The sequence below is a fragment of the Colossoma macropomum genome, unplaced genomic scaffold (assembly GCF_904425465.1).
Source record: "Colossoma macropomum unplaced genomic scaffold, Colossoma_macropomum, whole genome shotgun sequence".
In the NCBI taxonomy this organism is placed as follows: Eukaryota; Metazoa; Chordata; class Actinopteri; order Characiformes; family Serrasalmidae; genus Colossoma; species Colossoma macropomum.
The window spans coordinates 971,954-998,544 of record NW_023496050.1 but is presented as its reverse complement, the minus strand read 5'-3'; the positions used below and the strand labels follow the sequence as shown (position 1 = coordinate 998,544).

General features: G+C 37.7%; 1 protein-coding gene across 1 annotated transcript in view; it reads left to right on the top strand.

The window, feature by feature from the left end:
* LOC118804491 overlaps window positions 1–26,591 on the top strand; it is a 63,639-nt gene that overhangs the window by 22,925 nt on the left and 14,123 nt on the right. Inside the window, exons 2-10 of the mRNA XM_036564978.1 lie at window positions 3,797–3,859; window positions 7,099–7,158; window positions 8,515–8,877; window positions 9,069–9,425; window positions 10,602–10,691; window positions 13,605–13,770; window positions 21,638–21,811; window positions 21,957–22,130; window positions 24,776–24,949. Of these exons, the coding sequence (XP_036420871.1) occupies window positions 7,101–7,158; window positions 8,515–8,877; window positions 9,069–9,425; window positions 10,602–10,691; window positions 13,605–13,770; window positions 21,638–21,811; window positions 21,957–22,130; window positions 24,776–24,949 (1,556 nt within the window). The 5' untranslated portion in view covers window positions 3,797–3,859; window positions 7,099–7,100. The remainder of the gene's footprint in view (window positions 1–3,796; window positions 3,860–7,098; window positions 7,159–8,514; window positions 8,878–9,068; window positions 9,426–10,601; window positions 10,692–13,604; window positions 13,771–21,637; window positions 21,812–21,956; window positions 22,131–24,775; window positions 24,950–26,591) is intronic.

The following is a 26,591-nucleotide window of genomic DNA, read 5'->3' as shown; positions in this document are numbered from 1 at the left end:
ATAACAGACAAAACAAAGCTAACTTAGGTTTAGAAAAATATAACTTACTTAACAAACAAAAGGAAAACCAAATACGATTTCTAACCTAACTTCCTAACTAAAGCAAACCAGGAGAAAAAGATAACAAAAAATAACTCCCTTTTCCCCAATGAGAGATTATATACAAGAGCTATGTCTGGGCAGCCACGTTAGCTGAGTGTTTACAGATTACTTCAATGAAAGTGTAACAATATGAGCTAGCTTTACAGAAACCTCAGTGACAAACAACAAAGCACCAATAAACCATACACCACTAGCCAAGCTCTCACACCAACACAGCTCTGTAACAGTAGTGTCTCTCAAGTGACTGCAGGGAACCGGAAACACAACAGAAGCCATACCAGAAGCAAAGCACCGCACTTCCTCCCGGGCATCTCTCTTTTATAGGCGGCTCCCCCTGGTGGTGGCTCAGTGTATCTTCCCTCGGCTGTGTAATAAATACAGAAGACACGCTACATACACAATGACCCATAGGGTCATAACACCTCCACACCTAAAAAAAAAGAGACAACATTGTTCTACAGTCTTGATAGAGCATCTGCTACAGCATTTTCACTGCCTTTCTTATGCTGGATCTCAAGATTGAAATCTTGAATCATTAAAAACCATCTCATTAACCTCTTGTTGGCATTATGCATTCAATATAAAAAAAACAAAGGGTTATGGTCAGTATAGACCACCACAGGCAAATTGCTAGATCCCAAATACACTTCAAAATGCTGCAAGGCCAACAGGAGAGCTAATGCTTTTTTCTCTATGGTACTGTATGCAATCTGATGTTTGTTGAACTTCTTGGAAAAATAACAAACAGGATGCTCCACCCCTCCAGAGTCTTCTTGCAGGAGTACAGCCCCAGCTCCAGAAGCATTGGCATCAACCACAGTTGCATCAGAAAATGGTAAAACAGATTATAGAATAAAAGACATGAAAAACAGCTGGATAGACAGTCAGTACAGAGTTACACTAAACTCTCTCACAGCAGCGTTATCTCACTATATCACTGCACACTGCACCAGATACAGTTCACCTAAAACACTGTGTGACGTTTACTTAAATATAGCTGGTTTTTGGGATCACTCACCATTATTCTTTCATTTTATGCATTTTTCTGAGTCCCATGTATTTTTTTTTTACCAAATTTTATGGAACACTAAAACATTTCCAGTAAAAAATCCTTTATCAAATTTCTTTTCCAAAGACAATTTTAAGCTGTTTTGAAATGTACTTGTACTTTATATTTACACATTCAATATGGCCACACATATATCATTAATAATATAATACTGCTCATAACAACATAAGACAGAATATTTTATCATGAGCATTGTTTCTAGCACACTTCATTGAAGTATAGCTTTAACACACAAATAACACATAGTTTAGAAATGCTTTATTAAAGTAGTTTTAACATAAAAAAGTACAGTTCACTTTAAGCACATTCTCAACATAAAATGAATCTTTTTGAAGTAGACTTCAATAAAATACAATTTTAACACAGAAATAAATACTGTTTTTGTTACAGTTTCAGCACAAAATAAGCAGTTCATTGTAAGTGTAATTTGATGGATCATTTTTTACAACACTAAATTTATCTTTTTTAAATATATTTTATTGAAGCACATATTTACATCAAAAATAAATGTTCTTTTTGTGGAAGTGTAGTTTAAGCATAAAAGCATAGTTCATTGTAAACATAATTTGATGAAGCGCTATTTTAACACAAAATTAACTGTGACACTTCATTTTGAGTCGTTCTTTTTAAGATGAAATAAACACTCAACAGACTCTCAGTAACATCAACAACGTTATAAATGATTTAGCAGCAGTGAAAACATTCAGTAGATTATCAGGATACCTTAGATTAACTGTGCAAACAAAAATTGTTTCAGTTGTTTTTCACTTCATTTAGAGTTTCTGAGTTCATATCTGTGGACAGATAGATGGATGGATGGATAGATGGATAGATAGAACTTCATTGATCCCGAACAAGCTGTTATAGAGATGCTGCTGACACCATTCTGTAACTGGATCTTAACTGGATTAGGTTTTGGCTAAGGTTAGGGTTAGGAATAGGGTCAGGGTGAGGGTTAGAATTAGGTTTTAGGTTGATGTTAAGGTTAGAATTAAGGCCAGGGTGATGGTTAGGATTAGATTTTGGACTGAGGTGAAGGTGAGGGTTAGGATTAGGGACAGGGTTAGGTTTTGGGTAAGACTGGGTAAGGTTAGGTTTTGCGTAATGGAGGTAACATATTAAGTCTATTTTATGTAACCTATCAACAGCACATCTGTATCAACAGTACAACTTCAAGTTATTTGCTTATATGTGTTCAGATGCTGCACTACTGCTACTTCACTGGTATGTTGTTGATGTGTTACTGATAATCTGTTAAGAGTTTATTAATCATCTACAAAGGACCACTCGAAATAAAGTGTTTCCAAAATTACAATGTGTTTTTAAGCATACTTCATTGAAGTTTTAACACAGCAGTAACACATACACCTAGGACACACTTAGCAAAAGTGTAGTTTTATCATAAAATAAGCAACTGTATATATTATTATGAAGTATATAATCAGTGTCAGATTAGCACACCCAAATAAAGTATACTTTTTCAAAGTATACTACAATATAGATGCAATACGTAAAATGTGAAAGTATAAATTGGAGCATTCTTTCTATAGTTTTAGTAGACTTAATATCATATTAGTATACGTATACAGTATAAGTATAAGTATACAGCTTTTTCACGAGGGATAATCTCTGAGATATTCACTGTGTTCAGTCTCTGAGTGATGGTGTAAATTATTCGGTTTCATAGCCTCATTTCTTGCAAATAATTAACAATATTTGTCATATTTAAAATTCCATTTAGTTACATTTGTATTATGCCAATTTTTTGCACTAAAAAGGGCCACAGCTCACAGGCTGAAGAACACTGTTGTATATGTTTAAATAAAATCTGTTGGTTGAGTATCTGATTGACCCTTTCAAGGATGGCTTAGCTAAGTATTATTTGTTTGAGGATCTGTGAAGCGGAATGGTCTCAAATTCCCTGCTCTGTGTTCTTCAGTCGTGCAAGATATAAGAAGACTAAGTGCTGTTTTACTGGCTAAAGGAGGTCAACCAAAGTACTGAATTGGCAGTTGCGCCAATAATTCTGGCACATGTGGTTTTGTAAAAAAAAAATCTTAAAAAACAGTTTAATTCATTAATTTTCCTGTTTTTTCAGTGTGAGATTCAGCTAATACATTTTATGTATAAACAACATTCATTCATTCTTTCAGACTCCACTGTGTTTATACTCTGATCTGTGTATAATACACTCTCAGTAATAATGAGCTCAGACACTCCTGTGTGTGGAATGTGGTTTGCTGTTCTGTGGAATCTGATGTTTTTCTGATGAAACGTAGTTCAGCTTCAGACACACAAACAGGTTTAGACTTGAACTCTCTCTCTCTCTTTCTCTCTCTCTCTCGCTCTCTCACTCCCACACACACACACACACACACAAAGGTAATCTGATATGGCTTCAGATACACTTGTGATATAAAGTGAGGTAAACTAGTTTAGGCTGGTTTTGTGTTTGTAAAGAAAAGGAAAGTGCAGCAGATGATCATTCAGTCTCGACTGCAGTGGAGAAGCAGAGTGTGTGTACAGGTGTGTAACACAGTAAAGTGGTGGACTGTGAGAAGCTGCAGTGCTGAAATAGAGATGATGTGAGTGTGTATGAGCTGATGTGTGTGTTCTGTGCTGCAGCTCTGGATCTCCTGATTAAACTGAATCTGAACTTTTCTAACTGAAGACTGACTGCAGAAACAGGTAACGCTGCTCTCAGCTCTTACATTCTTATTGCTTTACTGCTTCTGAATATTCAACACACTCTCAGACTGAAAGAGGGGAGTTTTCAGCTCAGTGAATCATGTGATCATTTGTCCATCTAGCTGTCTATGTACAATGTATACAATGTATATCTATGTATAAGGGCTCAAACTGACCGGCTTCTACAGCTCAAAAACCAGCAGCAGAAATGTCCAGACAGTTGGAACAACATTCTGGAGAGGAGTTTTACTTTCTGGACCTAAATTTGCTACATCTGATGAGAGATGTTAGCAGAGGTGGCAGCACATGTTTTTTACTGCAAAACATGAACTAACACCGACCGACACACACACACACACACGTTAGTTCATGTTATGCAGTAAAAACCACATTTAAAATATAAGTGTGTTCCACAATCTGGCAACCTGTGCTATCACAATAATTATTTATTTGTGATGTTTTTTCATTACCTTGTAGCATATTGTTTCATTAAAAACATTACTACCACTACTACTACTAATAATAATAATAATCACTATTATTTCAAAGTATTCTACCAAACTCTGCTCTTTAGATTCAGTATTGTAAATTAATCTGTAGATTCATGAGTCAGTAGTTCCTCCAACTCAGAAGAGCCACCGGCTTGTCAGAGTCAGTAGGGTCAGTTGTTCATTCTAAGACTAATCAATGGTTTCCCAGATGTAGTAGATTCAGTGGGTCCTCAGACTCAGTAGGATCAAGTGCTCTTTAAATTTAACTGGCTTAGTGGCTTCTTCGACTCAGTAAAGTCACTGGCTCCTCAGGCTTTGTATGTTCAGTGGCTCCTCAGATTCAGTTAGGCCAAATGCTCCTCAGGCTCAGAAGGGTCAATGGCTGTCCAGACTCAGAAGAGTCAATGATTCCTTCTTTAATTAGTAAAGAACTGGACCAATCAATCGTAAAGAAGCTCACACCACAAACAGTTAATTTTTGATTGACCGAGTATATCAAAAATACATGTCACAGTTACTGCTTCATTTTTATTCACCCCCCCATATTGATTGATTTTTACTCTCCTGAGTATTTTCAAATCATATTACTTCTGCTAAGGTGAGTAAAGGAATCTTTTTACTGTTACATTTTAGCCATTCATATTTAGTTACTAATTCCTTTTTTGTGTTTAATTTCAAAATGTTTTGATGGTGGTAATATGTGTGCTGCTGTGTTATTGGTTACATCTCTGATTTTGGAGCTTTGTAGTTTAAATAAAAAACAGAGCTGCACAGTCTCCAGTTCCTATGTTGATAAATGCTGGATGTAATAAGAAGTTCCACCACAGTGCTCAGTACTTGAGTAGATTTTTAACCTGCATCTTTTGTATTTCTGCTCAAGTTTTTTTCAGGAATATACTTTTATTTATTGATTTAGGGTCCTCTATCCTCCTCTAAACCTGATCATGAACAGTGTCAGTGTTTGTTTTGATGCTGCTTCAGTAACTGCAGCCTCAGATAGCAGTATTTGTTAGCTAACATCTCTGAAGAACATCAGGCTGTTTTCATTCCCAATTCATTTTTTAAAGACCTCAGCACAGTTTGATTTTGTGATGTTTTATCTTTTTTCTTTGGTTCTGATGGTGGACTGCAAGGGCTAAAGTGGACTCAATTACACACGTGGGTGTGTATTTATTGATAAGTGGTTTTGCAGGGATGCAAGTGCTCAGTTACTCTCACATTCACCACCATGAAAGCAGAAAAACAAAAAATAGGGATGCTTATCATCTGTATGAATACCAAATTAAGTTTAACCGATCACGTTGCTGATGCTTTGCCCAAAATTTACTCCACAATCCATAATCAAACACATACCATTATTTTATTGCTTGTGTGTGCAGACATTACAGAGAAAATGTGCAGTGGAAAAAATCGTGCTCTGGTGTTGATTCCCTCATGAATTAGTGCGGTTCAGTTGTCTGGTGGTGCCTGAATGCAGGTGGAGTCGCATGTCAAACCCCAACTAAAGAAAAAGTTCAACCTGTTCACACCATCTAAGGCAGGTCTGAAAGCAGCTCCTAGCTGAAATGGAGATTCTGATTGGTTAGGCTGAGTTTTACTCTGTCTGTTCATGCTGGTCAGCAATTCATGCAGTTTAGGGAAAGCAGAGGTTTTATGTCGCGTCCTGAACTCAGACAGTAGAGGGGCATCGCCACAGTACTATGAAAAGTGGTGGGGCGAATGCTTGCTTGCCACCCTGGTTCCGGCAGCCCTGGGTACTATAAAAAAATACTAGTAGCTTATTAAATAATGTTAGTTTTAAAATCTGTACTTATATATACTAATATACTTCGTTTAGCTCGCTTTTCCTCTTTCTCACCATATTAAATCTGATATCAGAGGCAGATTCTTAGCCAGCCACAGAAGGACCTCTAACTTGTAAAGTGAATTGCTTTGTCTTTGTTTTGGTTTCTATCTTTTTATTATTAGTAGTATCAATAAGTATTAATAAGTATTAATAAGTTTGTGAAATTGTACTAATTTGCCATCCTTTAATACAGTTGTATGCAAAAGTTTAGGGTCAAATGATATTTCATATTTCACACTTTTTCCAATGTGTTAAACTCAGCAAATAAATAAAAAACTGTACACAAATCTACAGGGAAACAAATAATATTTAAGTTTGTTACATGTAGAGGATGTGCTAAATATTTTTAACTAAGAAAAACTTTTGCATGTGATTTGTATATTTGGTCTATGGTTCTTCATCTAGTTCACCTCCTCTTATGGAGATATTCATAAATAATGCATTTACTGCTCACAGCCCTTTACTGACACAGTCCACATCAGGTCTAATCTATTTTATATTCATTTCAATTTAGAGTAAATCAATCACTCAACACACAGTGGCTTCCACAATTACTGCAAGAGTGCACTTAAACAGTTAAGACTAAAGAACAGAATTACTACTTTTAATTTAGAGGTTTTAACAATGTGAGTTTAATATAACAGAGTTATGAATAATATGATTGTAGTTCCTACACTTTCAGTAAGACAGAAGTGCTGGAGATCTGCTCTGCAGAGTTTACCTCCAAGCCTGATCTAACACACTGGATCTAGTTAATAAAAGCTTTCAGAAACCTCAGAATATTACAGTCAGGAGTACTGAAACTAAACCCTGCAGGATGCTAGATGTCCAGGACTGGAGTTTAGGGTGTGTTCAGCTTATCTGAGGCTCAGCTGATCAGACATGGTTCTATTTTCTTACAGAGATGGAGGTTCTCAGTGTGACACTCCTTATTTTCTCTGCTTTTCTGAAGACTACAGCAGGTACGTGTCCGCAGTCCATGTGTGTGTGTGTGTGTGTGAGAGAGAGAGAGAGAGTGAAAAAGAGAATAGAAAAGTAAAATAAGCAATAGAAACATTAAATAAGCAATAATCTACATTATGGAGAGAAGGTTCTTTGGTGTGATTTTCTGGTAGTTGATCAAAGTCAAATCAAAGTTATCCAAGTGCAGCAGAGAAATGCAAAACTAGGGAGGAAAGCAAAAGGTTTGTCGCTGCACTCCCAAAGCTAACTTTGTTTTTCCAGTCAGAACAGAGCGCAGCACCGACTCTGCTGACAGTACATAATGATAGCATTAATGTTAATATAGTTAGCTCCAGCTTTGGGGTAATTATTCATTACAAGTTACTAATTACTTCTCTCACACTACTATGGAATTACATTACTAATTACTTCTTGGACAAAGTAATTTCTACTCTTTACTTTTACCTTACTGCACACCAATTATATCACTATACTGATAGATACTTTTGCTTGCTTCAAACATTATTTCTTGAAACAAACAAATTTATCTGTCAATAAATGTTAATTTCACAAAAAATAAATAAGTAAAAAATAATATAATGTCAATATAATATCAATATAATAATCTAATAATGATCTTGTAATCTGTTGTTTTTTCAACAATCTGAAAATGAGAAATATTAGACATAATAACCAGATTTAAGATGATTTCGCAAAAATATATTTTTTCCAGTGTAGATGGTTGTGTCACTATCTTAAAGATGTGTATTCAGGGGGCTCCATTCTTGTCTATTGTCTAGAGTCCCAGAATCACTAAATCTGCCCCCTAATTAAACCTAATTAAACCTAACAATATTTAACAAGCTAAATATACATATAATTATCAGTTATAGGGTACTCTCTCCTGGGAGGTGGCGATCCCAAAACCTAACCACAAAATTTCAGTGTGTGAAAATGATACAAAAAAAGCATTTTTTTCCAATTTTGTTTTTAAATATATTTTTAAAAGTAAAGTTGAAAGATTTAGATGAGCTTTATTTTTTAAATAAAAACTTTATTAAAAATACTGTCCTATTTTGTGTTTTTCTTCCAAAACACAAAGAGTTTTAGTTCATAGTCAGAGCATCATTTTAGCCACACCCCTGCATTTTAGAGCAGGAAGTGCGATTGCATGCTTGTTCCTCATGGCCACATGGTGAGCAGTTAGATTCTATTGGTGAGCAGTAAATTTTGCAAAGTCTGAAAATCAGTGTGTAATATTAAGAATTGTATTTACTGAAACATATTTGAAGAATTGTATTTACTGAAACACATTTGACATGATAATTTTAAATGAATTATCATGTCATTATATTGTGTTTTCTTTTTCGTTGCAGAAAGCTTGAAGGTAGTTGGTCCAGATGCTCCTCTTATTGTTGAAGCTGGTGAAGACCTGATTCTGCCCTGTTCTGTCCAGCCCAACATCAGTGCTGTGGATATGACAGTGGAATGGCTCAGACCAGATCTGAGTGAAACTGACAGACTAGTGCATCTTTATGAAGATCATGAGGACAAAAATGAGGAGCAGGTAAAATCTTACAGAGGAAGAACACGACTGTTTAAAGAGGAGCTGCAGAAAGGAAACACCTCACTGAAACTCTCAGCAGTCCAACCTTCTGATCAGGGAGATTATAAGTGTTTTGTTCAGGACAAATCGACATCCTGGTACGATGATGTCACTCTTTATGTAGAAGTCAATGGTGAGAGCCATCAGTCTTTTTCTAATTATTGTTAATAATAATAATAATAAGAATAATAACTTATTATTATTATTATTATTATTATTATTGTTGTTGTTGTTGTTGTTGCTGTTGTTTTGTTGTTGTTGTTATTAATTGATATATATTATGCACTGATATATACACTTACTGGCCATTCTTTCTTATTCCAGTGCGTTTAAAAGTAGTTGGTCCAGAAGCTCCTCTTGTTGCTGAAGCTGGTAAAGATCTGGTTCTTCCCTGTTCTGTCCAACCCAAAGTCAGTGCTGAGGGAATGAGAGTAGAGTGGATTAGAGTGGAACTGGACCAATTTAACACACTAGTGCATCTGTATGAATATAATGAAGACAGCAATGAGCAGCAGATAGAGTCTTACAGAGGCAGAACACGTCTGTTTAAAGAAGAGCTGCAGAAAGGAAACGCCTCACTGAAACTCTCAGCAGTTCAACCTTCCGATGAGGGAGTTTACAAATGTTTCATTCAGTCATATCCTTGGAATGATGATGTAATTATTTATGTAGAAGTCAAAGGTAAGCACTATCGTAATAACATATTTATTATAATTTATCAAATCATTGATTCTTAGATGCATCACTGTTCTGTCTAGAAAATTAAAATTCACAAAACATCATGATCAAGGTTTTATATAAGCTCTGCATGTTCTCTGTAAAATAAACACCCAGAGACATAATAAAGTAAGATACTCCAGCACAGCATGGCTTGGAGGAAGTTGATGCACATGTTTGCAGTCAGAAATTAGTCACAAGTTTTGAGTTTATGAAGTAAAAATCCCAAAAATACTAACCTTTAACACCAACCACAGAGGCCCCCCCAACACTACTGATTAAGCCTAGGCCTTCAGTTTGGGTCATAAAAGTTGACACTCAATAAAGAGCTGCTGCCACTGTAAGTAAGATACTCCAGGAGCACAGCTTATTTAACAACCAGCTGAGGAGATGTTAACTGGCTAACAGGCTAATCCAGTAATATTCAGAATCACACTTTAAATATTTACTGAAGGAATAACTGTGAATACTATGGTACACAAAGTAGAAATATGCTGGAGAAATTCTCAGCATTTTCCATACAGCTTAAGTGACCTGATGAAAATGTAATACTTCATGTTTTCCCACAGGCATCGATACAGTTGTATGCATATGTTTGGGCACCCTGGTCAAATTGTGTTTTGTTGATTTTCTGAGTGAAAATAAGTTCACATCCTCTCCAGAGAACACACTTCTGCACTTTGTAATACACAGTTACACATTCAGTAAATAAATAGATTGTACACTAACATGTACAGAAGATTTAAGTTTGTTTACATGTGTATGTGTACATATTTTCACTTAGAAAGTCTACAACATTTGCAATTTGACCAGGGTGCCCAAACTTTTGCATATAATTGTAGATGAATTCCAGAGAGCCTCTGCTGTAAAGATGAAAAATACCTTGTGTTTTTTAGGCATTAAAACACGTGGACTGGGCATAGCTTTGAAACCTGCTCATTTACAAAACCAGCATTAGCTTACAGTAACAGTCTTATATATACTGTGCTAAATTCCTTTAAATATAACAGGCAAATATATTATTATAAATACTATAAATAAAGGATGATGCATAAGGGACTAATTTCATAATTATTGAGTTAAGCTTAAAGTAAATCAGTGTTTCACCTGCTATAAAAGTTTGTCTGGATTGTATTTCAGGAAAAGGTTTCCATGCCTGGAAGATTGCCGTCATCTGCATTTCAGTGTTTGCTATTGTAATAATAGCATTTACAGCTTGGATCTTAAAAGGTACATTTTAATTACTAATTGTCAGGAATCACCTTTAAATATAAAAAAACAAAAAAAACATTGCATATACTGTATTGTACTTTCCTAAATAAATTATGTGAGATAAATTCATGACTTTTGTGAGACTACAGTTAATTTTGCACCTTAGTTCCTCTGAAACAAGTCAGTGGATTCACATAATTTATTTATTCAGCTTTCTTGTGATGCTGAGTTTTCTTTTTTACTACTGTCATTGTTGTCAGAAAATGGGGCTAACAGCTTTTGATAAACATTGAAGCATCAAATAATAGTCTAAATAATCATGTAAAATGATCAGAAACCAGCTTTTAGCCAAGATATCACAAACCCCTGATGCTAAACACTTTACACACTGCATCACCGTAGTTTTGATTAAGTGCAATGAGACTGAATTAGCTCTCCATTACAGAGAAAATGTGTCTCTGTGGGATGTTGAGCTGCCAGTTGCACTTGCTTATTTAGTAGCGTTGTAGTCAAGACAGCTAGAGCTGAGTCAGACTGAAGACAGAGACCAAGATACATCAAGTCCGAGTCAAGAACAGGACTACTAAAACTTTGCACTGTAACTGAAAGTAGTGGTGAGGTAATTTTTTTGTTCCCTTCATCTATAAAACGTACGGCATCACCACCTAAACTCAAATACACATAAATTGCATCCATTTAATATATATATAGTAATATTACCATTCCTTTCTGTTCTCAGGGGAGGCCTTAATTTTGGAACCAATAAACATCAACAAACAAATAATACTCAGTTAAGTCATAATGGAAATTATGTCATAAATTACCAAGTAATCTGTTTATCCTGACATCCAGCACTGTAGCTGACAAATCAGCCTTTTTGAGTCAGAAGAAAACATTTATTTGCGCCATGAGTTGCAAACGGGAACCCCTGATGCAGAGAGAGGACTATTTTATTCTGTTTATTCTAGTTTTGTTGATATTAAATAATAATTCAGCTTCCAGTTAACTCAGATGGAAGCATCATCCTCAGAGTCCACCTTACACTAAGACTGAGACAAGACTGAGTCCAAATGAAGTTGAGATGAAGAAGACACCGAAACTGCTAGTTTATGGTCTCAAGTTTATGGTCTCAAGTACTACAACACTATTATTTATTAGATTGATTAAACTGTATGTCAGTGGGCTTTAATCTGAGGGTCTGTGCTGGCCAGTAGAGCTGGTGGTGCAGTAAGGAGCTGAGCTCTGTGTTTTCTGTGATGATGCTTTCCAGCTTTCTGTGAGACAAATTTCGAGCCAGATTTACCAAAAGTGTGCAGTGGCACTAATGCAGTTTGCACATGCAGATGCACTCACAGCTCAATCCACAATTCATAGCTGATCCATTCACACAGATCAAAAATGAGTTGTAGGTTCCAAGGCATGTGATTATTGTGATTATGTGATCATTATGCAGTTTACTAATGTGAATTTATGAAAAGACTGTGTGTTTTTAAGACCAAAGAAAAAAAGGCAATTACTTTGAAAATGGCTGCTGCACTGAATGCATGTAGGAACACAAAAAACACAGAGAATACTGGTTTAGAGAATTACTCAGAGAATAAACACAGAGAACACTACTTTAGAGAATTATTCAGAGAATAAACACAGAGAATACTGCTTTAGAGAATTACTCAGAGAATAAACACAGAGAATACTGCTTTAGAGAATTACTCAGAGAATAAACACAGAGAATACCGCTTTAGAGAATTACTCAGGGAATAAACACATTTGTTTTTAAAAGCAAGCTCCTCCTTTCATTTTCCAAAAACGTATGATTGTAATTTCTTAGGATTTTTTTCTGTGAACCCATTTAAAAATCTGTGAATTTGTGGGAACTGCAGGTGTTTCCATTAATTTAGATGACTGACCTACAGCCATGTTTACCTGTGGCTTCACTCCATCAAGTCAAGCTGTATATGTGTTTTTGGTGTTGTGTTTTTGTGAAAACAACTACAGTAAAATGTCAGTTTTTTCAGCTCTGGAGGTGTAGGAGTTAACACACACAGGAGGAATACATTCACTGCATTAATGTCAGATTATCAATTCTAGAAAAAGGAAATTGCTGGTGATTTTCTTGTATTCGTGAAATCAAGCTATACCTATTACCCTACCTGTAGCTTCAGGGCCCACGAGCAGGTAAAGCACCCCCATGGAGAGCTACATGCAGGGCATTGTAAGGCAAAATTAGTACCCCCCCAAAAAAACTACTTAAGATTTACTACTATTATACCATTACCAACAGTACTTATAAACACTCAGAAGATGTGTAGGTTCATTGCTGGTTCTGGACAGTAAATAAAATGAATTTATCTGAGTCAGGAAATGTATCATTTTAAATTTAGAATTTAAATCTAGTATTGAGAATTTCATACACCACAAACTGGATGCATAATTTTTCACAAATTGGTGGAGTTCCCCTTTAAGACTACTTTAATAAGTACCTGGATCCTCTGCAACCTTTACAGCACAATTTCAAATTCAGAATAGCTTGTGTATGAAATTTGTCAAGACTTTACCTTTTAAAGCACAGTCTATACAATGGTTTACTGAGAACAACAGTGATCCCTGCAGTCTGTACATGGAATATAGACTATTTCTAAATAGCATACCTAGCTAATTAAGTTTTTTTTTTTTTGCAAGCTTTAATTTTCAAAAGCATTTAGGTTTTTATGACATTAAACATTGTTCAGGTTGATTGTTCCACAAGTGTGCACTCAGCACAATCCAGAGCTGTGAACAATGTTCTGACAGGTAAAATACAATTGTAAGTGCAGGTCACATTCTACACTCTCTGTTAATCACTGTTAGACACATCTGAATTTTAGTGAAATAAGCTGTAACAGCACTTTCAGTAAAGGACCTTCAACTTTCACTGTTTCTCTCTAATTCCAGATAAATTCTCTAAAAAGGATCTCACTCCTGCACAGTGCTCGGCCATAGCCTACATGCGTCTCCATTCAGAGAAGGTGAGGAAAGAACTAAACCTGAAGAAATACAACACATCAGAAGAGGGTTACAAGAGACTAATCCCAGCCATCACAAACTGCAGAAAGGCTCAGTGAGTATTTCATCTGAAGATTATTAAACAGATGGATGGAAGAATAACCATGAGCATATTATATCATTAAAACTTGCAAGACAAGTAAATATCTTTTACTTTACCTCTGACTTTGGACATTAAAAGAAAAGAAAAAACAGAAACTCATGATATTGAACTTCTCATTGTTTTTATTTTAATGCATGAAATCCTTAGTAGGCTAAACTGTCAGTATGGCTTTGTTCAGAGTCCTGTCTAAACAGATCATCTGTCTCAGAAAGCATATTCTACCTGGATTATGTACATGGAGATTTAATGATCAGTACACTGAACAAAACAATCAACCAGTAGTCTAAAGTAGTGATGGGAATTCCAGCTCTTTTTAGAGAGCTGGTTCTTTTGGCTCGGCTCACTAAAAAGAGCCACCTCTTTTGGCTCCCAAGTGGCTCCTCAGATTTTTTGTTGCTTAAATTGCTTTAATTTATTACCAAATGTTTATTATTTATATGGCTTTATTTATATACTCAACATGGAACAGAGTGCTACAAAAATAAATTATAAAATACAAAAATCAAAGACCCATCTAAATTAGACAAAAAGGTCCAATCTCTGATTGTGTGTATTATTTGTAAATTTGTACAGTGAAACAACACAACATCAACAAAACATCATTTAACAAAATATGAATTAAAATGCACAAAACAATAAGAAAAGGCAGCATCCTTTAGCAAAGATTCAGAAAAACCAAGGACCTCATCTTTGAGGGGTTGATCCTGTTAATCCTTTCTGTTATGATCTGCCCTGTTTTGGAGAAGATTCTCTCTGAGGGGACAGATGTTGCTACAATACACAGTCTATATGCCATCACATGTGTAAGACGTGGGTAGACTGAACACTTAGTGTCCCACCAGCTCAGTGGGTCTGCACTTCTCTGTAAAAGGTGCTCCTCGAGATATGATCTCAGTTCCACCATTGCATCTGCTGATGGATTCCTTGTAGTTTCACCAGTTGCTCGTTCTCCAAAGAACCTCCAAACAGCACATGCTTGTGGTTCCTCTTGCTCGTGCTCTGCTGCCTCTTCTCCCTCTTGGCCCCTGGCAGCGGACTTGACGGGCTGGATCTTGCTGCTGCTGCAGTTATTCTCTGAAGAGCTTCATCAACTGCTCTGTTTTCATTGAAAGCCAGCTTTTTAGATCTTGGGTCAAGAATGGTGGTTTCTGAGAGAACAGTGTTATATTCCATTCTGTGGAATTTTCTTTCCATGGATGCACACAGAGCATCCACTAACTCCTTCACTTTCCCTTTGGTTACTCCCCAGACAACAAATGAACACTGCGCCTGATTAGGGCCAAATGTAGCGCTGCATCCGGTCCGGATCCGCAAAGCAGAGCTGGCCCGGTGTCTTTTTGCACAACGGCCCAATACCGGAACTGATCTGTTTTACGGATCTGCGCCAAAACAGATTAAAAACCGGCCCAGATGAGCAAAGAACAGCGTTACATCTGGCCCTGAATTGGTGCAGGTCTGAATATTATCTTCATATCTGGCCCAAATGTGGCACAGACCCAGTTCAGAAGAGGTCCAAGCTCAAGTTGATATAAGCAGCTGTCTCTGGAACGGATCCGGCCCTGACTTGTTGCATCTGCACCAGATCCGTTCCAGAGTCAGCAACTGCTACATATCCCACATAATTATTCACAAATCATTAATAATGAATGTTTTCAAAAAATGGTAAATTCAAAAAGGGAAACATAAAACCAAATACCTCAAAAAAGGTTTATTGAATGTCATTATGTTTTCAACACAGCATTTTTTTGAAAAATGAATTCAAACAAGAAGAAATACAATGCCAGTACTGAGGTGTAGACTTATCAGCAAAAAGTCCTGCCATTAAAGAAGCGATAATTAGCTGCTTTGTTTTCAATTGTAATAAACTGACATAAAAAACAGACTTTAACACTGATAGAGATTGCTAAACTCTGCTCATGTCATCACAATAATACAGGTTAACTGGCAATTTAAACACAAAATACTACCATGCTGAGTTTTACAATGTCAAATTAAGAAGTGTGACCATTGAGAAGTGACAATTGTATCAGTGAAGCACAGTTCAACTAAAATGGAGTATAAAACAATACAATATAAAATACTACAATATAAAGTAATACCAGCCAATATTGTTAAGTGTTAACATAATTTCCAGCCTGTTAACAATGATTACTGGTATCAGTCACAGTTTTCATATTGGTTGGGCTCTAATCCATGTTCTGGAATTCAAATCACTTAAAATTCTTACAGTTCATCACAGCTGTGGTCAACAGCTGAAAGGTGAACTGAATGGTAACGATCTTTACAACCTTTTTTTCAAGCTCTCATTGGGGAAGCCCATTATTTACAGTTACCATCCAGTACCTGCTTCAGCCAACCCTACATTAAACTGAACCAAGTGTGCTGCTGATGAAATTGAACAAATCCATGCAATAACTGGTGCTGCAGCAAGAAAGCAGGAACACAATGTTCTTAACTGTTTTCGTCTATCCAACATATTAATAACTTTATTTAAAACAGGGCTGTCACTCTTGATTATTTTAGTAATTGAATAATCTAGCGATTTCTCCTAGATTAAATCTAGATTTTTTGATGTACACTGAAATTGTAATAGCCATTACAATTACAACACTGAAAATACATGATAAGAATGAGTCCGCTGCCAGAGGAGTACTGGCACTACTGTCCAATTAAGAGTCTGACCAAGTCATTGGTTGGCCGCCCACAGTTTTATTGGGGTCATGAACTTTCAAAGGGTGGGTGAAACCTTAGAAGAAGAACCTTCTTCTTCCTATAGCAGATATGGAGGAAGTTGGATATAAAGAAGTGGTGAAAGAGGTTGGTTACAGAGGAAAACAACAGAGGCCAGTCTAGATAAAGTGGCTAAAAAAAGGGCGTAAAAGAGGTTGGCCCTGGCAGAGAGATGTAGAAGGCTGACCCTTGCAGACAGGTGTAGGAGGCTTGCCCTGGCAGAGAGGTGTAGGAGGCTGACCCTTGTGGACAGGTGTAGGAAGCTGGCCCTGGCTGAGAGGTGTAGGAGGCTGGCCCTGGCGGAGAGGTGTAGGAGACTGGCCCTGGCGGAGAGGTGTAGGAGACTGGCCCTGGCGGAGAGGTGTTAGAGACTGGCCCTGGTGGAGAGGTGTCGGAGGCTGGTCCTGGCGGAGAGGTGTCGGAGGCTGGTCCTGGCGGAGGGGTGTCGGAAGCTGGTCCTGGCGGAGAGGTGTCGGGGGCTGGCCCTGGCGGAGGGGTGTCGGAAGCTGGTCCTGGCGGAGAGGTGTCGGAGGCTGGCCCTGGCGGAGGGGTGTCGGAGGCTGGCCCTGGCGGAGGGGTGTCGGAAGCTGGTCCTGGCGGAGAGGTGTCGGGGGCTGGCCCTGGCAGAGAGGTGTTGGAGGCTGGCCCTGGCAGAGAGGTGTAGGGGGCTGGCCCTGGCGGGGAGAGGTGTAGGAGGCTGGCTCTGGCGGGGAGAGGTGTAGGAGGCTGGCCCTGGCGGAGAGGTGTAGGAGACTGGCCCTGGCGGAGAGGTGTAGGAGACTGGCCCTGGCGGAGAGGTGTTAGAGACTGGCCCTGGTGGAGAGGTGTCGGAGGCTGGTCCTGGCGGAGAGGTGTCGGAGGCTGGCCCTGGCGGAGGGGTGTCGGAAGCTGGTCCTGGCGGAGAGGTGTCGGGGGCTGGCCCTGGCGGAGAGGTGTCGGAAGCTGGTCCTGGCGGAGAGGTGTCGGAGGCTGGCCCTGGCAGAGGGGTGTCGGAGGCTGGCCCTGGCGGAGGGGTGTCGGAAGCTGGTCCTGGCGGAGAGGTGTCGGGGGCTGGCCCTGGCAGAGAGGTGTTGGAGGCTGGCCCTGGCAGAGAGGTGTAGGGGGCTGGCCCTGGCGGGGAGAGGTGTAGGAGGCTGGCTCTGGCGGGGAGAGGTGTAGGAGGCTGGCCCTGGTGGGGAGGTGTAGGAGACTTTACCATAATGACGGTAAAACACGTTCTTTTATTGGTTTATTTAATGCAAACCATAGCGTGAAACAGTATTCCGACACGTCAACATGACTGAGCTGCGATAGTTAAACGCGCTCGGTGCTGCAGGCAGCTGCATGTATGTTTAAAAACGGCTGCGTTACTGTGACCGTTTTAGGACCGCCTCAGACCACCATGGCCATGTCTCAGCTTTCACACAATCAGGCTACACACACCACACCGGACGGTAAAGTTTGTGTGGCATTCGTAATTACGTTCTGTGTTATTAGATTAATTACACTTTCATGGCCATTTTAAAGATAACAAACACAACAAACCTGTTGTACTTAACTGCGCTGTTCTTTTCTTGTTCTTTTTTCTATTCTTTTATTTTTGCCAAAAGGTTCAACTCACGCTATCGCTGTGCTTGTCCGTGTCTGCTTCAGAGTCAGAGATCGTCTCAAAATTACAAGATGAAACAAGTGAAGCTATTATTATTATTATTATTACTAGTAGTAGTAGCTTTAGTATCTCCGTAAATAGCTCTGCTGAGGCTTCTGAACATATCAGCAGATGTATATACAAAGACAATAATAATAATGCTAGTAATGATAGCAGAAACACTTTCTTTTCGTAATTTTGAGACTGACCCTGAGTCCGAAGCGGCCGCGGGAGCAGCAGTGTGAGAGTTGAAGCTTCGTCTAATAAAAGATTAAGCAAAGGGAAACCCGTTCTCTTTCTGAGGGTTATTTTACACACTTTTAACCAAATAAGAGGATTCTGTTACTGGTTTATGTTATTTCAGCAGTTTCAAGATAAAATAATTAAAAGTAACGTTAACCTACCATTTCTTTAAGTAAAAAATAGTAAAATCCGACACTACAAAAAAGCAGATAAAAATAAGAAGGTTAAACTAACGTTACTGCTTGCACTGGCTAATACAGCTTAGCTAGTTAGCTAACGTTAGCTGGCTAACTCCACACACCACAATATAGGGTAACTTTAGATTCTAGCTAATAGATATTAAAGCTGCTTATTAAACATAATTAAAGAGAAATCTCGAATGTTAATTTAGGTTGGAATCAGACATTTTGACTCACTACCTCAGCTAACATAACTAGGTTAGCTAGCACTGACGTCCTCCCCTCTAGGAACTCCACCACTCAGCTTATTTGCTTGTCAAACTGAATAACATATTAAAAGGTAAAACATAAAATCCAAGATACCTGATCGTAATATTAAATAAATGTGCAATTATTTAAAATACAAAATACACCTTACCTCAAATGCAGCAGCGAGTTTTACAGTCAAAGTCAACTGACAACTGCAGAGAACTGAGCGGGGGGAAAAAGGGAGGGGCAATTTTTAAATGAGGCGCGTCTGTTTTAAAGATCCGGCCCCAATGCGCTCTGAGTCCGCTTACCGGCAGTGTGTCCAGTGCTGTTAACAGTTACTTGGCCCAAATGTGGCACAAGTCAGCAATGCAGATGCGACTGCTAGGAGGACTTTGTGACGGCCAAGGTAATCTGGCCCGAACATGCTTGCTGTCTGGGTCTGGTCTGGTGCTCAGCTGTCACTCTCCGCAGACCCTTGCACAGGATTAACATTTTAGAGTCTGTAACATAGCTGAAAAAAGAGTAAACAATAAGTGTTAAAATTATGCTTTGTTTTAATTAGCAGTATATATTATTATATATCCAGTCATGTCCAATCTGCTTTTCATACTAATAATGCAACAACAACAACAACAACAACAACAACAACTAATAAACATGATAACTGAAAAATAATAATAGGAAGAATAATAACATGATAACATTTGTAAACTGTACCTGTCTGCACTGATCTCCACAGTGACCTGCTCAAATGGCTCCAGAACAGTGCAAGCCTCCTGCAGTACCTCCCATTCCTCTTGGCACAGAGGATCAACAAGTGCATTGATAACAGCCAGGGTGGAGATGACTGCATCCTTGGAGTCCAGAATCTGTTTTAGCATATGGATGGTGGAGTTCCACCTAGTAACACACTCTTGTTTTAGCTTTAGCTCAGGCATGCCCATCTGTCGTTGGGTAGATTTGAGCTTCTCTGTGGCTGTTGTGATCCTGTGGAAGAATTCCACTATCGCCTTTACTTTGTCCACAGTAGGCTTCATCACCTTCAGAGCATCTCTTACAAACAAGTTAATTGTGTGTGCAAGACATGGGTGGTGGGTCCATTTCAGGGTTTTAAATGCTTTTGTTATGTTAGCTGCATTGTCACTAACCCAGCAAACAACTTTGTTTTCCACGTCCCACTCTTTTGCCACTTTGACCAGCTCCTTTGCTAAGTTCTCAGAAGTGTGTCTGTCACTGAACTCAAAACAATCCAGTAAACAGGACACCATTTTGTAATTTTCAACAAAGTGGCATTTAACTGACATATAGGATGTGGTGGTTCGGGATGTCCTGCAGTCAGTTGTTAGACAAACAGCTGTGGCTTTTTTGACCCTTTCTAGGTGTGAAGCACGTTCTTTGTCATATAGGCCTGGGATGATTTTTTGGGAAAGTGTTTTCCTGCTTGGAAGTGCATACATTGGTTTGAGAGCATAAGTATAAGTATAAGCATAAGTATGAGCATAACTATACAATAAGCATAAGTATAGCTTCTGAATCCTTTGTCTTCCAGTTGCTCATCAATTGTGTTTTGTTTTGCTGGGGTCATAGCCTTTTGCAAAAAATGGGTCATAGAGCTCTGGGTTGTAGGTCTAGGCAGTTGTGGTGGTGTACTGGATGACGCTGCAGATGTTGTAGGAGCAGCAACAGTTGCAGCAGACACACTGGCACCTTCATTAATAGCAGGTTCCCTTGCTTGTCTTTTCTCTTCTACACTCTGCCTTTGAACTGTCTATCACATTAAAATGTGTCCAAACTTTACTACGTTTCCTGTCAGTCATTTTCCTCACCTTTCCAGCATGTAGTCTGTCTGACTATGTAAAACGCGAAGTTCTCTCATTCTCTCTTGTCTCCCGAGAGAACTTTGTGGGAGACTCTCCCTCCTGTTCGTGTGCTCACTGTACTCTGTGTGTGCTTGTAACCCCTCCCCTCCCCCCTCCTGCTCAGTGAAGACTCTCAGATGCCACCACACATGTTGACCAATCACACTTTAACAGAAAAAAAAATTCGGCTCACAATCAGCAGCCGGCTCCTGTCGTTCACTTCAAAGAACCGGTTCTTAGAGCTGGATCGTTCGCGACCGACCCATCGCTAGTCTAAAGCTCTATTTCATAGTTAAGTTATGCTAAACTATCACTTCACAAATTCAGGTCATGATGAACATAATTCTGTCTGAAATTGTTGTTGCAGATATTCTCCATTTTCAATAAATTAGGTATAATTCTGCAAAAATACATAATTAAATAAAATCTAATTAAAAATAAATATTAACAATAATTAAATATCATTACATCATTTTGGCTTAGAAATTCTGGGTGAGAAATTTTGCCAGGATCTGGTAACTCTGGAGGGCAATCCAACAACCAACAATAAAATGCCCAATATGAGTTTGTGAGGTATTTTAAGAATTGAATGTAAAATGCCAAAAAAATTCATTATATTCAAAATGTGTTTTTCCTCAAAATTCTAAAATACCAACAGACTCAAATACCCAAGATTTCCAAGGAATAAAATATGTGCTGATATAAAAGCCAAATCGAACTAGTGAATTACAAGAAATGTTGAAGTTGTTTTACAAATCCTTTGAAATCCTCAGACATTATCAGTTAATCACTGTGAATTAGCTGCACATGGAGTTGGAAAAAATACATATTTTCATTTTTCAGGAGCAAAACTAATCCTTTGAAAATAAGCCAGTGGAGTGCATAACTGAAAGGTAGTTTTGATTGTCTTCTTTCTTCCCTTTTTGTAGATTTGCCAGCTGTAATCTCTCTGAACTGTCCATCGTAACTCTTAGTGCTGCTCTGCAATCAGAAAACTCCTCCCTGAGAGAACTAGACCTCAGTTATAATGACCTGCAGGACTCAGGACTGGAGAAGCTCTCAGATGGACTGAAGAGTTCACACTGTAAACTGGACATACTCAGGCTAGTATTAATGTTTATTTGACCTAATTTTTGAATATTATACTTACACTATAGAAACATGTAAAAAAAAACATACATTAAATTTACGTAATACATCTTTTTTGGGTGTTTAGTAATATTTATTGCAATTACTCTCCTTTTGCAGACTTGCTTTATGTAAACTTTGCAATCAATCCTGTTATACACTGAGGTCAGTTTTAGAATCAGAGAAGTCCTCTCTGAAAGAACTAGACCTCAGTAAAAATGACTTGGGGGATCCAGGCATGAATCAGCTCTCTACTGGACTGAAGAGTTCACACTGTAAACTGGAGGTACTCAGGTAAGTGTTCTGTGAATTTATTCCTGAGTTACAGAGATGAAATTTATGCTAACTAAGCTGTCTTAAGCTGACCTCAGCCCCTTTGCTATAATCAAGGATACATCAAGTTGTATGAATTGGAACCATAACTCTGCTCTCTTTCTGTCTCTGAAGAGTAAATATGTCTCTCTGAGAAAACTTACACCCATGGACTAAATTACAAACAAATCAATCTAACAAAGCACACCTGCAACAAAACAAATCTGTGTTTTTCTTGTTGCAGGTGTGCTTTGTTAGATTGATTTAATTAATAGAATTAATAGCTCTGAATGTGTAATCTTGGTTTGAGCCCCATGTTTCACCTGTGGAGACTGCTTTTGTTGTTAGAAACCATAAACTTGAAGACCAGCGAGCTGTCTGCAGCAACCGGCCAATTTGAAGCTGAGAAAAGAGGGAAAATTTATCAGAGCTGTTACATAAGCATTGGTCATAGCCCATACAACAATTAGAAATGTCCTGAAAAAGAAATAGATGTACTAACAGCCAGGTATCGAACAGGCTGGCCAAGGAAAATAACAGCAGTTGATGACAGAAACATTGTGAGAGCTGTGAAGAAAATCCCAACAACAATAGTTTGCATCATCAACAACCTCCACATGGCATTTCACAATCCACCATTAGAAGATGCCTTCGAGAGCAGAAATATGCAGGTCATACCACTGGATACAGAACATTGGTCAGCAGTTAGAATCAGAAGGCCAGATTAGAATAAGCAGAGTTGGAATAATACAGAGATATGCCACGAAAGTTCTGTAACAGTTTTATGGACTGATAAGGCCAAGATTAACCTCTGCCAAAGGGATGGAAAGGCCAAAGTATGGAGAAAGAAAGAATCTGCTCATGATCTAAAATGTATAAGTTCATTGGTCAAGCATGCCTGCTTCTGGAATGGGCACATTTATCTTTATTAGTGATGTAACTCATGCTGGTAGCAGCTGAATGAATTCCGAAATCTACAGAAACATTCGGTCTGCCAGTTTTCAGAGAAATGCATCCAATTGAGAGGGACTTCATCATGCAGTAAGAAAACGACCCACAGCAGACAGCCAAAACAACAAAGGCCTTCATCAGGGGAAAGAGGGGAAGGTTTTAGACTGACCAAGTTAATCACCAGACCTTAACCCAGTTTTCACAAGAAACAATGACTGAAAGTCATTATAACTGTGTTATTTAATTTACATCAAAGGTGCCATGTTTTAAGTTGTTTAACACATCTAGATATAAATGTAAGGAAATAAGATCCGAAAGTCTGATCTATCGTCTCATATTGTTCTCAAACTCAAATGTCTTCAGTGTACAGCATAAGCAAAAGAACTGGCCTTGCAGTTCCAATACTTTCAGAGGAGAACATATCTGTGGATTTGCACTGTGCTCTGATCCACAGTGCATGTGGTGTATTTTGCAAAAAAGAGCCATATCTCAGTTATCTGCTATTCAGAGCCTGAACTTGACTGTTTTTTTCTTGTGCAATGTCCACTCCCTGTATTAAGTCCAGTGCCACTGTCTGACCAGTTGTTGTAACCACAATATTTCACAAGGAAATTCATGCCTTTTAAAAAAAGGCTGTGAGGCAACTCTTCATATAAATAGTCATGTAAATTAATGCAATCATTTGTCTAAACAGATAAATAAAGCTATAGAAAAAACTGAAATATTGTGAAATGTTTCAATAACAGTGAAACCCTAAACATGACTTCTACCAAAGTCATGACACAACATTGTGTAAGAACTTTATATTGAATTGCCAGTATACATTGTACATACTCAAATTTGTCAGATGTATCTACCATCTAATATTCTGTATAATTACAGTTACAGATTCTAGGCAGATTCTATTGCTGCAACACCAGAAGGCGTACAACAACATAAGCTGTTTTTACTTCTTCTCAATTAGAAAATCAATAAAACGTGTCCAAAATTTATAATAATACTCTTCAGCAGGACCTTTGAAGCATAGCATTACCTGAGCATTTCATTTATAATTCAGATACACACAAACACTCTGTAGATTTGTATTCAGAGAGGGAGTGGGACAAAAAAGTTCTGCTGAAGTTGTTAGATTTTATATTTTTCGGCTTAATCAGACTTTTTGCTCTATTTCATTTAGATATATGATATTTATACAGGACATCAGGAATTGTGCTTTATTGTAATTCTAATAGCCTCATTAACCATTTGGAAGTCTCTATCCTCACAGCACAGCTTCTTGTCTACAGCCAATTCACATTCACTGTTGAATGGTCTGGTGCTTCACTTCATATCTAATCACAGTGCTTTTGCTAGAACTGTATAAAACTTATGCTTCTGTAATCACCAGAGAACATTCTGTACTGTAAGCCTCAGAACTGAAAACTACATTTTCATCAGTCCATGAACTGTCTGTCTTTACTGCAAAGTTCCAGAGAAACTCAGCTCTAACAAAGTGAAGCACTTCCCTAAAGATGAACCGTGAAGCTTCCACTTTTAAATCTCATCATTAAATGAAAAAGTTGAACCATACAGACTAAAGTAAAAACTGACAAGACAAGTTTGATTTTAACAATATTACAATCTCTGTATGACGTGATAAAATTAAAATCTGTCTGTATTTTTTGCCTCTTTTGCAGATTAGCTGCCTGTAATCTCACTGAAAAGTCCTGTGAATTTCTCACACCAGCTTTACAAACACAAAACACTCACCTTAAAGAGCTGGACCTCACACACAATGACCTGACGAATTCAGGTGTGAAGGTGCTTTCTGACGGACTCAAGAGTTCACACTGTAAACTGGAGATACTCAGGTAAACGTTTTGCACAATATTTTTTTTTTATCTAAAACAGTACAATAACAAATGAATCATATTACTGCTTTACTAAATGGGGGAGAGTCTGATTTACTATGGAGTGAAATGCATTTTATTTATGTATAGGATTCTCAGAGAGCCACATTTTGTTTATTTAATTTACATTCAAAACATCAGCTAAGTACAAGTTATTTGTTTTCATTATCAGAATAATGAAGCATATATTTAACAGAAAATTACACAGAAGCCTTGAATACAAAGTATAATATCAATATCAGTATTCAGTTTGTCCAGTCTTTGCTTTTGTGCATTCTATTGCTACTTTTACTCTTCCGTTCTTCAAAGAGACACAAACAATTATACAAGCAACTACCCAAACATACCTTAACTGCTTTGTATACTACTTTTTCATATGCATCTAAAATTACTAAAGGACATATTTTTGAAGAAATCAAAAATGATAAAATCCACTTCTATAAGAAAGAGAACATTCAAAGGAGAATTATTAAACTCTACAGAGAAAATAGGACTCCTAACAACCGTGCAAGACTTGGTTGACCACCAAAACTGTCATCATATAAGCAGTATGTAAAGATTCTTTAGCGATAACAAGCTTCACTCTTGCTACAGATCTCCAAAGAATCACATTGCTGTCCTTCCACTGAGGGAAGACAGCTCTCTGAGTTTGTAGTTTTAAAGCAATCACAGACTTTTTGATCCATGTGTACAACCATCAGTCAAGCATGGTGTATTTATCATTGGTATTTATCTGAAGCCACATTTAATGCTGTCAAATACAAACAAATTTTAATACATCATGCAATACCCCCATGGCAATGTTTGAAAAAATATTCCACAGAAAGATCATTAGCCTACACAGAATGTTGAGATCAAGACATACTTATTAGATAAAGAATCTGTTGATATACTCAGAATAATAGACTGGCCACCCCTGAACTCAAACCTCAACATCATTGAATGTTTGTGTATTTTAATGTTCATGAGAAGCAGAAAATGCAACCAGCCTTGTTGGAGTTCTTTACAAGAAGCACTGAAAAACATGCATAAAGATTGTAAGAAGTATTATAAAGTAAAATCATGCTAACATAACAAATTACTAATCAATGAAGTGTTACTCTTCATAGTTAAACCATTTTTTTGAAAATAATATCACCATTTGAAAATATGAGTTGGCTGTATCATATCAAATTTATCATATCATATATCAATAAAATAGCTAAACAAAGATCAGTCTGATTTTTCTTTAATTACTATAGGAGAAAAATCTGAGACCTGAGACTGATCACAACATGTTCTGCTAGTGTACATTAATTACACATTTTCTTGTTTGCTCTCTAAGATGAAAAGTTTTTCTGTCAATTCACTAAATTAGCCAGATAACAGGCACTCGTAGTGGAACAAAAGCAATGGCTTTAATACAGAACAATAATGCCTATTATCCCATAACAATACATTTTAGCTGCACAACATGAATACTTCCACTGGTTTTGAGGCATACCTAGCAGGTCATAGTAAAGTTTTCTTCAGTGCATGGAAATTTTCACTACACGTGATGTTTTTCCTGGGTAGTTAAGTGTCACAGCGTCTCGTCCTCACCATGATCTCAATTAGCATTGGC